The sequence below is a fragment of the Spea bombifrons genome, chromosome 3, assembly GCF_027358695.1.
Source record: "Spea bombifrons isolate aSpeBom1 chromosome 3, aSpeBom1.2.pri, whole genome shotgun sequence".
Taxonomy (NCBI): Eukaryota; Metazoa; Chordata; class Amphibia; order Anura; family Pelobatidae; genus Spea; species Spea bombifrons.
This window is the reverse complement of record NC_071089.1, coordinates 64,145,216-64,160,769: the sequence shown is the minus strand read 5'-3', so window position 1 is coordinate 64,160,769 and position 15,554 is coordinate 64,145,216. Positions and strand designations below refer to the sequence as shown.

Here is a 15,554-nt window from a genome sequence, read left to right as displayed (position 1 = left end):
ACCAAAAAAAGCAGAACAATATTTATTAAGAAAAAAGATACTATGCTGAACAGATAAATAATGGACACATCACAATATAAAATGACTTTCATCAAATTTTAGATGCTTGCTTAGCAGGGTCATATGCCATGCTGGAAGTCATTACCTGCTAACATTTGTTCATTGATCTATTAGCTCTCCGTCTTTTGCTGAGCTGACAGGTGTCATTACATAACCATCAGCACGCCGTGTGCCTCAGAGAATGACAGGGCTTCAGAGAATGGCTCATCCAAGTAAAATGAATGTAGCAGAACTAGGGTATGCAGTGTCTGCCAGCATCGAGACAGATTTTTCTCCGTAAACACATTAATCAGGGCAATGACAACTTAAAACTACTAAAACTTCATATCAAAAAGTAGTCATCTTGGTAAAGGTCGTAAAACCACAGAGTTCATTATTATTATCATTATTTAATATTAATCATCACCTGGATAGTCTGGTAGTCTGAGGGATTAAATCCTTTCACAGTCACTTCCCGGAAAACCCTTGGCTCCAATGCACTGTTGGTCAGGTCACAGTGATAAATAATACCTACAACAAGAGATCCGTATCGTCAGTTTAGTATAAGTAGATCATTAGGAGAACAATATCTAGTACAGAAGCACATATACTATAGGAGATGGCAAAAATCTAAGCACTAGTAGAAAGCAGCCTTCGGGTCCATTTATACACTGAATAATTTATAAACACTTATTCACAGGAAAATGCAGCTCAATTATTCCTCGTAAGGATCTCAAAATGAAAGAAATAATTCAAAGTTCAAAATGCAAATCAGTATATGTAGATAAAATCAAATGTGTGATGATCATTCTTAATAATGTTGTACAGAACAGGTGGGTATCAAATATTAAACATCTGCAGCGTGATAAATGACAGAACACGATATCGGAGTACTGATCTTAAAATGAATAAGCAACATGTGACAGGGTAATAAGGATATAGAATAACCTTATTCATGTGATTGGTTTTAAATGCTTAAATTTCTTATAAAAAATATATGTAAATGTTTTGGTTTTCAAGAAATTTTATTATTATTGTTATTATTTTTAATGCATATTACAAGCATTACGCATGAATGAGGTAAAAAAAAAAAAAATTTAACTTATTTAACCTCACGTGCCTCTTCTGAAACCACATAGCATACTAAAGTTAGTGATATGCTACTGAGCATGTACAGTAAGGGGAGTATAACTAAAGACGGTATGCACTGTGTTAGGCTCCATGTTTTATGTTATATGCGTGACATACCCTGGGCTAGAAATCCAAAGCAATTTTTTAGCCACCCAATTTGGATGAAATTGGTGGGGAAACAGATGCACTAAAACAAGTAAAAATAACCCTAGTGCAATATAATGCATTTTTGCGACATATTGAAGTTAGAGACCATGAACATTTAAATATATTACAATTTAGAAACAGAAAAAAATATTTGGGCACCTTTTTAAAATTTGCCCTAAAATTGCCAAAATATATGAAAATCCCAGACATACGAGATATCAAAACTCAGGACAGGTATATGCACATATTTGTGGGTTTTATTTCTCATTTGCACCAGAGTACAATTTATAAGAAGTAAAACTGGAAAAAAAAATTATATATATATGTGACAGAATGAAGACGAATGTAGCAGAAATGTTGAAAATGCAGTCATCCACAAGTACAACAGTGGCTTTTTTCATGCAGTTGTTAAGACATAATTCTTATTGTGACCTACTGATGATCTCTGGAAATATCTACCTGCCATCTCTAGCATTATTCAGAAAAGGAATCTTTAAATATTTGTTGCCATAAGGAGTGATATTACCAATGAAAACAACGCTAAAACATTTGCGTTGAAATACTGCTTAGAACGCGGTTAAGTGCTGCCAAGATTCAAAACTTTCCAAGATTTGCTATTAATGTATTTGCCATGTTTGTATACAAAGCATTTAACTCCCAGTTCACTTACTGCATATTAAAAATGCAATCTACAAACCGTAATCTGTAAAAAATGATATCAATGTTTAAAAAGCAGGCTTCATGGAGAATTCCACATAAGTAAGTATGTGGATAAGCAACTCCACATAAGGTGAAAGAATCTCTTACAAACACAAACATACTCAGTTCATAAAAACTTGATATTCTTATAAAACAAAGCAAGTAAGAGTAATTATTTAAATACCTTCTATGTTTATTACCTTAACAGCAAGGCAAATATTAGGGGTTAGAGGCAAATGCATATGGGGGGGATTCTGCAAAATCCCCCATGTACTTGCAAGGGACCTCTCAACTATGAAATGTATTAAAGTGCACATGACGACTGGCTTTTCTCTTTAAGAAAAAGTAGAACTACATACAGAGTACCTAAAGATGCAAGTCACCTTCTATAAAATCCTCACATACGCTTTCCACTGTTCACAAAAATGAGCTGTGGTAAAGGAGCCCCAGTGAAATTTCCCTGAAAACAGCAAGGGAAGGAATTCTTGGCCATCCATAGATGGAATTCTGGGCCATCCCTGGACGGCTGGCAATGGAAAGAGATGTACTTTACACAGCCTTTATGGCAGAGAATATATGTATATTTTTTTGGGGGGGGGTGAATTGATGTATCTATCGAGAGTGTATGTGTATGCACAAGGACACTCTCAGGGTAAAAATTAAGGAAGGAGAGATATGTCCACCACCTCGTCTCTTAACCATATGCTTTAGTTTCAATTCAAATACATACTCCTTGGGACAAGTAGGTGGATAATTTAAGATTTTATAAAAGTGGCATGACAATTGTATATAACACACCTCTCATCTCACATGATCTTGAAATGACCAAGACGAGAAAATAGCATAACAATCTTTTCGATGGAAATAATTTGTTGACGAGGAGATTCCTTGGGCTAACATGGCAGCAGAATTAATAGATAATTTAGTAAACTTTAAGTGGACATAATATATTTTATATCTCCAAGAAGGGACAATCTCCAGTAATGTTCTAACATTTACTCATCAGAAACAATATTAAGGTCTAGATCGTTCCTGTCAAAAAAAAAAAGGTGAGAAGATATATCAGAACTGTCTCACAAAGTATGCTTTGATGACCTTTTAGTGACTATTATATCATTACAGATATATAGTCTGGATTAAAGGAATACCTACCACTTTGGACTGAGATTTATGAAAAGCAACATGGCTATTTGCTGTCACTAAAGGTCTGTGTTACCCCGTGAGTCTGAAATAACATGTGTGGCACTATTGAAGCTGTGTGTTTTTACTTCATAAGAAATTTTGCAGTTACCTCTGCGCCCATACAATGATGTAAATAACGCACCAAGAAACGATGTATTTGTTCTGAAATTGCACATCGTTAAAAACAGATACCGTTTTCAATCATAAGTCTTAACTAGTACATCTAATGCCAAAATAATGTCTTACTTTCTTTTAGAGTCAGGTATATGTTGCAGGCATTGAGGTGAATTCACAAAGAACTCGCTGTGAGCCAAACAAAATATCTGATTTCAGAGTAATATCTGCACCGAGTTTCATAACTCCAGACTGAATGCAAATGAAGCTGTCCTATCTCTGACTAATGACTTTCCTTCAGCCGAAGCATAAGCTTATAACTGGTTTTAAGATGCCTGCTCAGAAGAGAGAAATGTTTCAAATTACGGCTCGGTATACGAGGTATATGAAAGATTTTAGGCATTATCATCCACCGAAGTACCATTCCCTCATATATTTGTGCAGGTTTTAAACAAAGAAACATAGAATGTGATGTTTTTCTTGACGTGTGGACCCTTAATCAGTCCTTGGTCTCATTTCAAAATAAAGATACCCTAGGCATATTTAAAAACCCTCACTGTACATGTCTCCACCACTTCTTTTAGAATTGTATTTATTGGGCTTACATTTCTCCTTCCTTGAATGGATTTCAAAGCATTTTACTACATGCAAATTAATGCACATGTTATTTTCCTACTGGAGCTAAAATACAAGAGTTCTTTCTCATTTTGATCATCCCCAGCCTGTATACTAAAGTACACCTTCTGCACATGGGCCGTGGTGTTCTGGCTGAGTGATTAAGACTAAGACTTTGTATTGTTGATCACATGCAATATAATAAGGATTGAGTGTGTTTGTCTAGTAGATTTTTGCTTCGCTAAACACAGCTAGAACACAAATTACTAATACACCACGGACAGAAAACATATTACGCAAAAAGCAGAACTGTTTAAAAAAAAATTTGTGGAATTTTTTTAGTCTTATTTTTAATATTATATAAGCGATAAAAAATGGTAGGAGTTCTACCATAAAGCTACATTATATTTACCTATAAGAAAACACAACAGAAAAAACTAATGTGGAATTGCTTGAATGCTAGAAAGGTGAGAAACACATTGTTTTCAACATTTGTTAAGTGGTTAAACAATTCTATGCCCTAAAAATGCTTCATGAATACCCACCTGGTGATAAAAAGGATGTGAACTGGTAAAATATTTCTGAGTCTTTCTTTTGACCACTGTACCCAACAATGCTGCCCACATCCAGGGGGAAAGTCTTTAAATGGGTTCCAGAAGCTAAATCATACAGCTGCAGGATGTTCTTTACATCATGGAGGTAGCATAGGGCTAAGTGCTTGGCATGGACACAAGACACCCATTCTAGGAGGAGGAAAAAAACATAAGGTGTTAGAAGAACAAGGTTTTGCGGCTTCTTAAAATGCATCTTTTTATCTTAGTCTCTACATTGTCAAGGATGTGTGCCAAGTGTGTATAAAGCCCAATCTACTGTGCGGCATATCATTTATACAGCAACAGCAGATTCCGTAGTTCTGTTACAATAAAGGATGGTAAAGTTAACAACATTAAAACTGACAATATACAAAACTGACAATACACACACATACAGAAGTAGTCCTTGTGAGCATGGAATGAAAGTCCCAGGTGTCTTAAATAGTGGGGGAAAAAAACTGTATAAAACAAAGTATTTCAAATATATCAAATTATAATTTTCCATCTAGTGCAGTTCTTTTTTTCCCCAGTGTCTGGAAAAAAATATTGATTTGCACTAGTGTTCAGTTCAATGGCTAATGTTTAAATGATCACCAAGTATTGGTTAGTGGTTTGCATTTCCAGGAAAAAGAAAAATGCATACGTAACTCCAAATCAAAAAAAACACGGATATAATAGTTTGATAGCAATATGACAATTCACAAAACAAAGCTTGACTGATATTGCATATGCAATAACTCATTAGTTAGGATTGTTTCCTCAAAACCTAAATAAATAAAACATGAAAAAAAAAAAGAAGAGTAGGCAGGAAACATCAGAGATTGCAGATATTAGAAAGTCAATGGCACATTATCACAGAGCTCAATGCCAATTCATGGAGGGGGATTTCAACCGAAACCTAATTTAGTAATCTGAACAAAACAGAATTAAGATACCCATGTCATCAATTTATTACTAAAGAAATGTATGCTACACCAAAGGCCTGTGAGTAAAGAGTCCCCAAAACTGGGTTAGGCCACAATAAGCAATTAGAATCAAACACTACAGCCAAGGAATTCAGGCCTACATCTCTATACAGGATCACGTCAACTCAGCGGCATTTGTTGGATTTCAAGCATGACCTGCTTGTTTCAGATCATGCCTCAACATCTCACTGGGGGTTTAAGGCTGGAATTTGACCGTCCCATTTCCTACAATGAGAGGTCTGCCATAGTGTCAATAGGCACATTGTGCAGCGGGACACCTGGGGGCTTGATCTCCTGAGACCCCCAGTTCTGTACCAGGGAGATTGCTGCCCCCCTAGACCTGACAGAAAGATACACAGAATTCCTGGCCTGTTTGCATCATTCGAGGACTGGAGTTGTCCCTGCTCCTCATATTATTGCAACCAACAAAATGATATGGGCAAAATATGAAAAACACGTAAATGCAGAAATTTGGCTAGTGGAAATCTGTTATACATTGAATCTGTTTCAGTGATCTGTCATGTATTTAAAACCAGAGCAAAAAACAGGTGTCATTTTTTTTAAACACACGTTAAATTAAATCAGAGCTTTTTTGCTGGTGGTAAGTATCCCTACAAGGTTGTGGTATGTGTTTGTGCTTAATTAATGTAATGACAACCAACACTGCATTATTTTAAGCTTAATGCTGGTTATTCCATCGGTAATACACACAACACGAAACATACTTCTGCTAGAAAGAAATTCATAAAGGGCATTCTCATTGTCAAAAATAATCAAATCTATTTATCTAGGCAGGGATTTATGAAAGAACACAGAATGGAAAGTTTACAATAGCATCTGCGCAAGCAAAATGAATAAGGCACAAAAGGTCAAATTTGTTGAACAGTCATTAATAAATAAAAAAAAAGGAGCAGATTCCTGTCCTGATTATGCTTTCATTGTGCTCTTTCACCCTGACTTCAACACAAGAGGTTAATGACAAAGCAATGCAGAAGATCAAGACATCTACAGCGGTGATGAATATAGCAGAGATTAGGATCGGTTAATACCATAATAATGAACACTATTAAAATTAGATAATATCCCTGTTAGTCTTGTTATGTAGTTTTTTTTTTTTTTTTTTTTTTTTACTCTTCCAGATTAAAAGGACAGAAGGAATAAGATTAAAGCGTGCCCCTGGCTATTTACTTCTCGAGAACTATGATGCTAAGGTTCTGTACAATACACAGAAGCTTAAATGAATACCCCAGTCCCTAAACAGCACCATTGCATTTGATAATAACATTAATAGATGTTAAGACATACTTGTACAGAAGAAAAGGGTCCTGCTATTGATGGGACTGAAACACAAGTTGAGACCCCGCTTGGGTAAGCATGTTAATAAACTTGATTAATTTCCTTCTCTGAGTTTAGACATATAACTGGGAGCTTCTACAAGTAGGCTACCCACGGCACTCCCTGTTCTGAGAGAGTGGCTTTGTGAAGATGGCCCTAGTGGGGTATGAGTACAAGTGGGGTAGGAAGGAAGTGGGCAAGAGTAGACATGGCCAAACGCTGTTTCCCTACATAGAGAAAGAAGAACCTGAGCAGAAACATAGGAAAGCAGGATTCAACCAAAGATTCTGGGTCAAATCTGGAAAGATCCCAGGAATGTTCATACAAACATACTGCATTACAGTACTATAGGTGGTGCTCCATAACATTAGTAGAAAATTGTCATAAATTGCAATATACTTGTTATATCACAAAGGAATGCATGAGCATTAGAGCCGTTACTTTTGCGAGGAAAGGACACATTTAAGAGTTATTTCACAGATAAAGGATTGAGGAATTCGGTGACTAACTGGATGTGAGGCATGAAAGATAACGTGATGTTGAGTGTAGCTGCAAGGCAGAGAACCAAGGTGATATCTCCATCACCAACAGCAATGAGAAATCAGGAACTAGGAATAACCAAAAGCTCAGTCTTGGAGGTGTTAAAGCTTCAAGGGGGAAATTTCAAACAGTTAGTGAGGTGCATTAGAAGAGTTTAGAGGGGACAACTGAATCCAAAACAAAGAGACTGGTTTTCTTAGAGATATGGTGTAGATAGAGAACAGCAGAGGTCCCAGAGCTGATCCACAAGGCACATCAGCAGAGAACTGCAGGGCAGAGGAATGACGGCTAGAGAATAGCATACTAATGGACAGAGAGGGATTGAACCTAGAAGAGTCTTGTGTTACAGATGCCATAAGCATGAAGCGTTTGCTGGAAAATGGGTGGTCACAAGCATCAAAGGCTGCAAAAAGATTTAAGAAAATAATTAAGAAGAAGCGATGTTAGACATGTTTGTGAGGGCTATCACGATAGAATGTCAAATGAGAAAGGGTAAAGCTGTGAGTTAGATGTATTAAAGTTGGTTAGGTAGACAAGGGAGACAGAACAGTAGTTAGGCGGAGATGTGGGATCAAAGAGAAAGTTTCTTTATAATAGGAAAAGCCATGCCAACAAGTAACGTGGAAGCCTTTGAAGAATGGACTTGATACCTTCTTCTCAGGAAGGGACATTCATCCAATGTTATTTTTTGTAACTGGTTGTTAATCAAGAGATTACTCAGAATACCCTTGAAGTCAGGAAAAACTTTCATAGGTAAAACTGGCATGAGTTTGAGAAAGTTTTAGTTTGCTTTTATCTGGATCAACGTAATAATGAATATCTTGCAGATGTTGAACACCATCTAAATGATATAGTGCTGCCTTATACCACTGTAGAAGGTTGTTTGGTTTTTAAACCCACTAAGCATAAATAAATTAGTTAGAGAAGGTGCCAAAATATTAATGTTCTACTATGGTACGTAAACAAAACAATATATTGTTTATAACTCAGCATTTTAGGGGAGACTGCAAAGCGTAAGGGATGTGTGTTTTCCTCACGTTTACATTTTATTTAAAAGGTCCACAAACCATGCATGGTTCCCACTTCCAATGAGCACTAAATTTAGCACATCTCTCAGTTGAATTAATTAACCCCAACTGTTTTTGATTGCCTCGGAAAGGCTAATTTACCATGGTGAGAATACAAATGATTAGTCCCTTGATTAACCTTGTGGTGAAACTGGAAATGATGTGAGATTGTCATACCCAGAATTATGCAGTAAATAGCAGGAGACTAGAAAAATTTGAACTATTTTAAGGTTTTTTTTTAATTTAAATTCCCATTGGCTTGCATCATTATTTAAAAATTAACCTCAAAACTTTCTTTCTTTCCATATCACAATATCAATATTATTCATTGACTTATATAGGACCCTCATATTTCACAGCACTGTAGAACGGGATGGAAACAGCTATGAGACTATGAGCTAAGCTATCTGCCACTCTGACCCCATCTGCTAAAGGAGAAAGGCATGCGAGCAAGAAAACATGCACTTAATGCCTGTGCATGATCATGGAAGAGCTGTGCGACTGGAGCGGGGAAGCAGTCGGTAAGAGGGTAAACGGGCAGTTCTTGATAAATGGTTCATTTACATACATACTGTATTAAGGTTTATACAATGTAGTGCATATCTCTGATCAACATAATATGTTACGATTACATCATCTAAATCTGCATACAATAGCAACATACACAGACAGACTCTGATCCTACTTCCGTGTATTAGTCAAGAAAGTTCTTGCACAGTCTCAATATTTAAAGCAAGCTTCTTCGACGTACAAATTATATATGCAAATCTGCAAAAACCATAAATCCTGAATACAGGCACTTATAAATATATTTGGGGATATGTTCAAATGGAGTTAAAACCAACGGCACAAAAGATTAATAATGTTATCAGGACTATTTTTTACCCAAACTGTTTTGCTATAGCGTGATTTATTTTGGGTAGTAAAATCTTCATGAAGCGCTGTAAATCATTAAGCAATAGTTTTCCATCAAAAACATGTCACTGAAAAGGATGTTTGTAACAAGGAAAATGGGATACAGCTAAGAATATTTCATTTTTATAACATATTTACATTTTGGAGTACAGTGATCACACAATGCTTTGCCCAAAACATTTTTGAATATTTATCCTTATTTTCTCTCATATATAGACATTCAAATGTAGCTCTGTATCTGTATCTGCAATTAAGTTGTATACTGAAAGCAAAAAAATTCTTAAAATGGACAGAACACCTATGTTTCAGAACAATTCAGCCACACTAAACAATGAGGTGAGTACAGGGAGGTCATTTTTTTAACAGTGTTTTGTATAGAAATAGTGAGAAGAACTTAAAAAATGAGAGTAAAGAAAACAAGGTTTGAATAAACAGGCAATTCTATTTTGTGACAAAGAGTCTAAAAAAAAGTCTGTGCTTCTTGTGTACGATTCTAATATCTGCATTCAAACTCACCTAAAACATCCTTATTGTGTTCTGGAACCAGTTCTTTCCACTTGACTTCATCAGGGTCATTGAAGTCTATGTTGATTAACTTATAATTTGGTGCATGGCGGTTGGTCTTAAAGGTGAACACGGTGCCTTCGTTGGTGATATACTCATATTCTGCATCAAAATTATCAATTAGCTTTACCCAAGGGAGAATTCCTAAAAGAAAAAAATAAATAACTTGGTAAAGAAAACAATCTTTTCAAGGGACTGAAATAACTTCATACGAGGTCTAGCGTCCCTTGGGAAATTTTAAAACAGATAAGAATTATTTGGTCCACGTAGTCTGCCCTAATTTCCGAACACTTTCCTTAGTCCCTGCCCTTACATCTATGATAGCCTTATGCTCATTCTATGGATAATTAAACTCCTTCACTGTTTTAGCCTATACCACTTCTGCAAGAAGAATTTCCCATGCATCTCAGTAAACTAATATTTCCTAATATTACTTTTAAACCTTTGCCCGTCTTATTTAAGACTATGTTGTCTTGTTGTGTTAGTTTTTCTTCGTTTACACTCTCCTCCCTTTATATATTTAAATGTTTCTATCATATGCCCCCTGTCGCATCTATCTCCAAGCAATACATGTTTAGATCCCTTAACCTCTCCTGGTAAATTTTGTCCTGCAATCCACAAACCAGTTAAGTAGACCTTATCTGAACTATCTCCAAATTATCTACATGCTTCTGGAGATATGGTCTCCAGATGGCATAAAAAGAAAAACAGAGACATGTATATTTTGAGAGAAGATTGAGCTGGCCTTTGAATAAAGGCTAAACCTGAGTGATTTGACAAGTTGACACAAAAAGGCTCTCTTAATCTGTAACTACTTGTAGAAGCGGCTGCCACACAATAAATATGCGACTAGAGCCAGGGGAGGACTGGTAAAAGGTTCAATGGGAAATAATGTAAAGCATCCTGTGCACCCTGACTACATCCTTTGCATCCTTTTTTAAGAACATACTCCATTGCTTCTAACATTTCATAAGATTATATTTGACAGGTTTTGTTGACATGTTAATTTTGATGATCGCAAACAAAACCTCCATGTAAAGTTGGCCTATCTTCATTGACATTTCTATGAAATTTAATCTTTACAATCAGACCTGTAAAACAGAATTCTAACATTTCATTATGTAAGAGTTATTGTGTACACTTTGGTAAAAAGACATTCATGTACTACTAAAGGTATAAAAGTTAGCCCATTTCTGTAATGGGATCATCATATGGTGCCTGGCAATGATCCTTGCAGCCCATTAAGCCAGTGTGATGTTATCCTAGTGAACAAAGGTACATAAGCATAATTTAACTGATCCATTTATAATTGTTTTTTTATGTATTTATTTGATCTGAAACTATACACGAGTGTCATCTGTGTATACAATCCTAGAACCTGTTAAACTCTTTCTGTCCATGCGGGCATGTCCAGGTTTGGGTTAAAACATTAAAGGAATCAAATTCAGCCTAAGAATTAAATATAGGATAGCCAGCTGTGAACCAGCACAATTAAGTATACAGTTATATGTCTTTTCAGGTGTTTCAGGTATATCCACGTATAGGCGGCATCTGCTAGATTACATGGCAGTGACAAATGGATAGGGGTTTGTTGCGTTTATTTTCTAATGTAATACATTTACTGCAAGAGCATCTGTCATATCCTTTATCAGTTATGATACGTATAAGGTACTTATTAAAGACAAATAATTATCTTGTATATCACCTTCACTAATCACATTGCACATCCAATGGAAAACCACCATCCCAGGGGAACATGCTATGGATTACAAAGGCCCAACCCCAGTGAGCTCCTCCAGCAATATAGTATTATATATACTGTACATTGTGTACACCATAATTTCTAATATTAATTCTGTTCTAATAATGTTTTGTGCAGTGACAAGAATTTCTATCCAGAGAATGATCATGATCACATCTGGGATAAGTTGATAAGTTAATACTGGATACACTAATAGTGTCCACGTTTAAATCAACAATGGTTTACAGGAGAAAAACAAAATGGAGCATTGTGAGTTAAATGGTCTCCATCTGCTTTATATCCATGCTAAGATATACTAATAAATGTCAAAAAGCAATGATTATTACCTGCCACCTTAAAGTATGAAGGTGCGTGTCACTGAAGATAGCAAATGCAGCATTCATCAAGGACAGATATATGTATGTAGGTAGCTTGTTTACACAGTAGTAGCAGCAGCAGCAATGTATACGTGGTTCAAAGGGGATATGCGTATAGTGATTACATTCTCCAAAAGATTTCAATAGGAGTTAGAGGTCAGTTAAGGAATGCATTGATTTAGTTTTGCTAAGCCAATGTGAAAGGAAATATACTAGCTCTTTCTGGTTATAAGAATACTTGAACGCATGGAATATTAATTTACCATGAAATTACCATTTCCACCGATTCAAATACAGGAGGATGGAAGTGGTATTCAAACTGATGATCTGCAAAAATATGTCTTGCTGTCCATTTGTCAGACATGCTTAACATTTTATTGCCAAATAATGTATTGCTATAAAAAGTTAAATACTAAAAAAAAAAAAAAAAAAATCATGTCCTTTTCAAAACTACTGACTGCATCTCATTTTTCCCCAACTCTTGATGGAGCAGCAAGAAAAAATAAATACATAAACTTTGCCTACAGGAAAGGTAATCATTACAAAATGAAGTGGCTTATTAAAATCAAATCAGGAATTCACTAAAATTCACTAAAAAGGCGATCTTTTAATTGATATACTAACGAGTAGCTTATGATTCTGTCTAATAGAATCTACAGATGATATTTTTAGCTTATTCACCCCTTCATCTACTTTAATTCTGTTAATGCCAATGCTGGAATAAGCAATGGAAACCTACAAACACAGAATTTGACAGCAGATAAGAACCATTTGGCTCATTTAGTCATCCAACATTTTATCTGATATAAGGACTCAAAATGCAATAAGTCCTTAGTCCTCTCCAAGAGTAGTCTTTATGCATATCACATGCATGTTTAAATTCCCTCACTGTATTAACCTCTTCCACTTTTGCAGGGAGTCTTTTTCCATGTATCTACTACCTATCTATAAAGCATAACTTCCTTACATTACACCTAAGTTTGTGCTTTGTTAAATTTCTAAGTATTTAATCGTTTCTCTTGCATCTTCCTTTTCTCTTCTTTCCTCTATGCTATACATATTAAGATCCCTTAGTCTTTAATGACCATTTTAATCCTGTAAACCAGTTACCATTTTTGCTCTCCTCTGAAAACTATTCAATGTGTCAATATCCTTCTGGAGATGGTGTCTCCAGAACCGAATACAATACTGTAAAATGTCATAGCTATAAAAGCCAGCGCCCTGCTTGTGTTTTCCGATGCTTACGCTTAAGTCATTGAAAATATTTACTCCTAAGTCTCACTCTTCTGTTGTCTTTTACTATCCAAAGTGCATTATTTTACATTTATAAATATTAAACTGTAGCTGCCACACTGTCGACCATTCTTCTAATTTACTTAATGATTTTGTTATTTGACTTGTTCCAACTGGGAGGTTTGCCTTGTTGCAGACCTTTTTATCATAAAAAAAGACATACCATTAGTGTTATATCACTAATAAAAATATTAAAATGTATGCATCCCAATACCGATTCCTGATATACCCCACTAGTAACAAATCATTCCCCCGAATATACACCATTAACTACAGCCGTCTGTCTCCTGTCACTCAGCCGACTTAAGTTGTATTGGTCTTCCCTGCTACCTTTTTTTGCCAAATTCCAGTCTTCTGCAACTACTTCAGGTGTATCCCATTAGGTCCCACGTATTTGTCGGTTTTTACTTTGGAGAGTTTAAGCAGAAGTGTGACTGGGCAGCATAAAATAAAAGAGCAGAAGCATATTTAATGACCACAGAAGTTAAATGGAGGTTGTGTGCAGGAGGAACCGTGTGCAGAGATTTCAAGTTGTTTTATTTAGTGTGAATTTTATGTTTAAAATAAGTTGCAATGTCACCGGCTATAAATTTGGTGGGCAGGGTATTTGTGGTTGGATGTAGTAGAAAATTGAAGGTGCTGAATAGGAGGTTAGATTTGATACACAACCATGGAGATAAGTAGGTTTTTGCTTTACAGACAAGGCTGTAATGGGAGTAATGGGAAAGCAGTATTAGCTTATAGCACAAAGTCTGGCAAAGCAGCTACTTTCAGTAAGTCTGGAGCAATGATTAAGATATCTAGTAATACTTTATCCTACTTCTTGTTTTCTATACAGTGTATATGGCTTAGAAAACCAACTGCACATCTGTACCTCAAATGTTTCCATGACTGTCCTTACCTCCATTTCTTGCCTCCTATGATTACAAATAACACATATACATTTGAGAGGGAAAAGGTTGCATGGGAGCCATTTACAAGGGGAAAAGCATTTTAATTCTTATAAATTTACTTTTAACATTTCACATCTTGATGACTTTCTGTGACCTTTAACAATTTTTACATCAATTTTTTTTTTATGCTGTCACAAAAAAAGATGAATTGTTACTTTGAAGTCTAGCATTTGAATTTGGCGAGTCTCAGGTGATCAAGTCAAGTATGATTGTCAATCAAAAGGTCATATAAATCATAGATGCCATACTTTCATACACTGTAGTTTGAGCAGGACTAAAGGAAAAAGCATCCACAGAAGTCAAAAGCTATCCGTATGGATAGCTTCAAGTCTGGCGCACTCTACAATTTCTTTCACATACCCTAACTCTATTGTCACTCTCAGGCACCACAACTACCATCACATGCAGAATACCGTCCACTTTAATCACTGATTCAGCAAAAGTGGTGAACACATATAATCTGTTTATCAACTGATTAATTAGGTTAAAAGTTAATTATCGCTAAAATTTTATAATATTAAAAATGTAAAATTTAATAATCATTAAACTTTTGGATTTATTTTGAGATTTATAGCATTTCATATTATCCTACCAATTGCTTTTCACACATGCAATGAGCCATGATATCCCAGCCTTTAGGCTTTCCTTTTTTTTTTCTACCTCTTGTATTTTAAGGCACATAACTCCTACTATGTTCAGTCACATACAAGCATCTACAGTAAAGGGTTTCCTACACTAAGCCCAACTTCGGTTTAACATTGACCATTATTAATATTGATGTGAAAGAAGGGGATTCTGTGTTACTAAAAGATTTCCCTATTTATGAATCTAAATATGAGTTTAATCATTCAAGTCAATGGTGGCACTTACAAATTGTGTTAAATAAGTTGAGAAAATGTAACAATTTAGTTAAAAAGTACCAGTTCCCCAGATGCTTAAATGCAGGGGTGTCCAAGTTTTTTCTGCAGTGGGCCACTTCATCAGAACTGTATACGTGCGAGGGCCGCACTCATTTTTCACTGTGAGAAAATATGGCCTTTAAAAAAAAATATGGAGATTAAAATAAAGTAAATGACACAAAACCTTTACTTTTCCTCTCACTGATTTCTGGGCCTAGAAAGGTTTTTGACTACAAATTCAGGATAATTAAAAATGAAATACTTCTATTTATTCTAGGGATGCACCAAAATGAAAATTCTGGACCAAAACATTCACAGTTCACTCAGCCAAAACCAAAAATGACCCCTCCACCTTTATAAATAATAATAAAAACTCACATTTTTA

The 15,554-nt window shown here is 35.5% G+C and overlaps 1 protein-coding gene across 1 annotated transcript in view; it reads right to left on the bottom strand.

Annotated features, from left to right (window-relative positions):
* PREP (prolyl endopeptidase) overlaps positions 1 to 15,554 on the bottom strand; it is a 57,245-nt gene that overhangs the window by 19,477 nt on the left and 22,214 nt on the right. The window contains exons 8-10 of the mRNA XM_053458888.1: positions 9,859 to 10,050; positions 4,473 to 4,670; positions 467 to 570 (exon numbers count right to left, since the gene is read on the bottom strand). Coding sequence (XP_053314863.1) covers positions 467 to 570; positions 4,473 to 4,670; positions 9,859 to 10,050 — 494 coding nt within the window. The remainder of the gene's footprint in view (positions 1 to 466; positions 571 to 4,472; positions 4,671 to 9,858; positions 10,051 to 15,554) is intronic.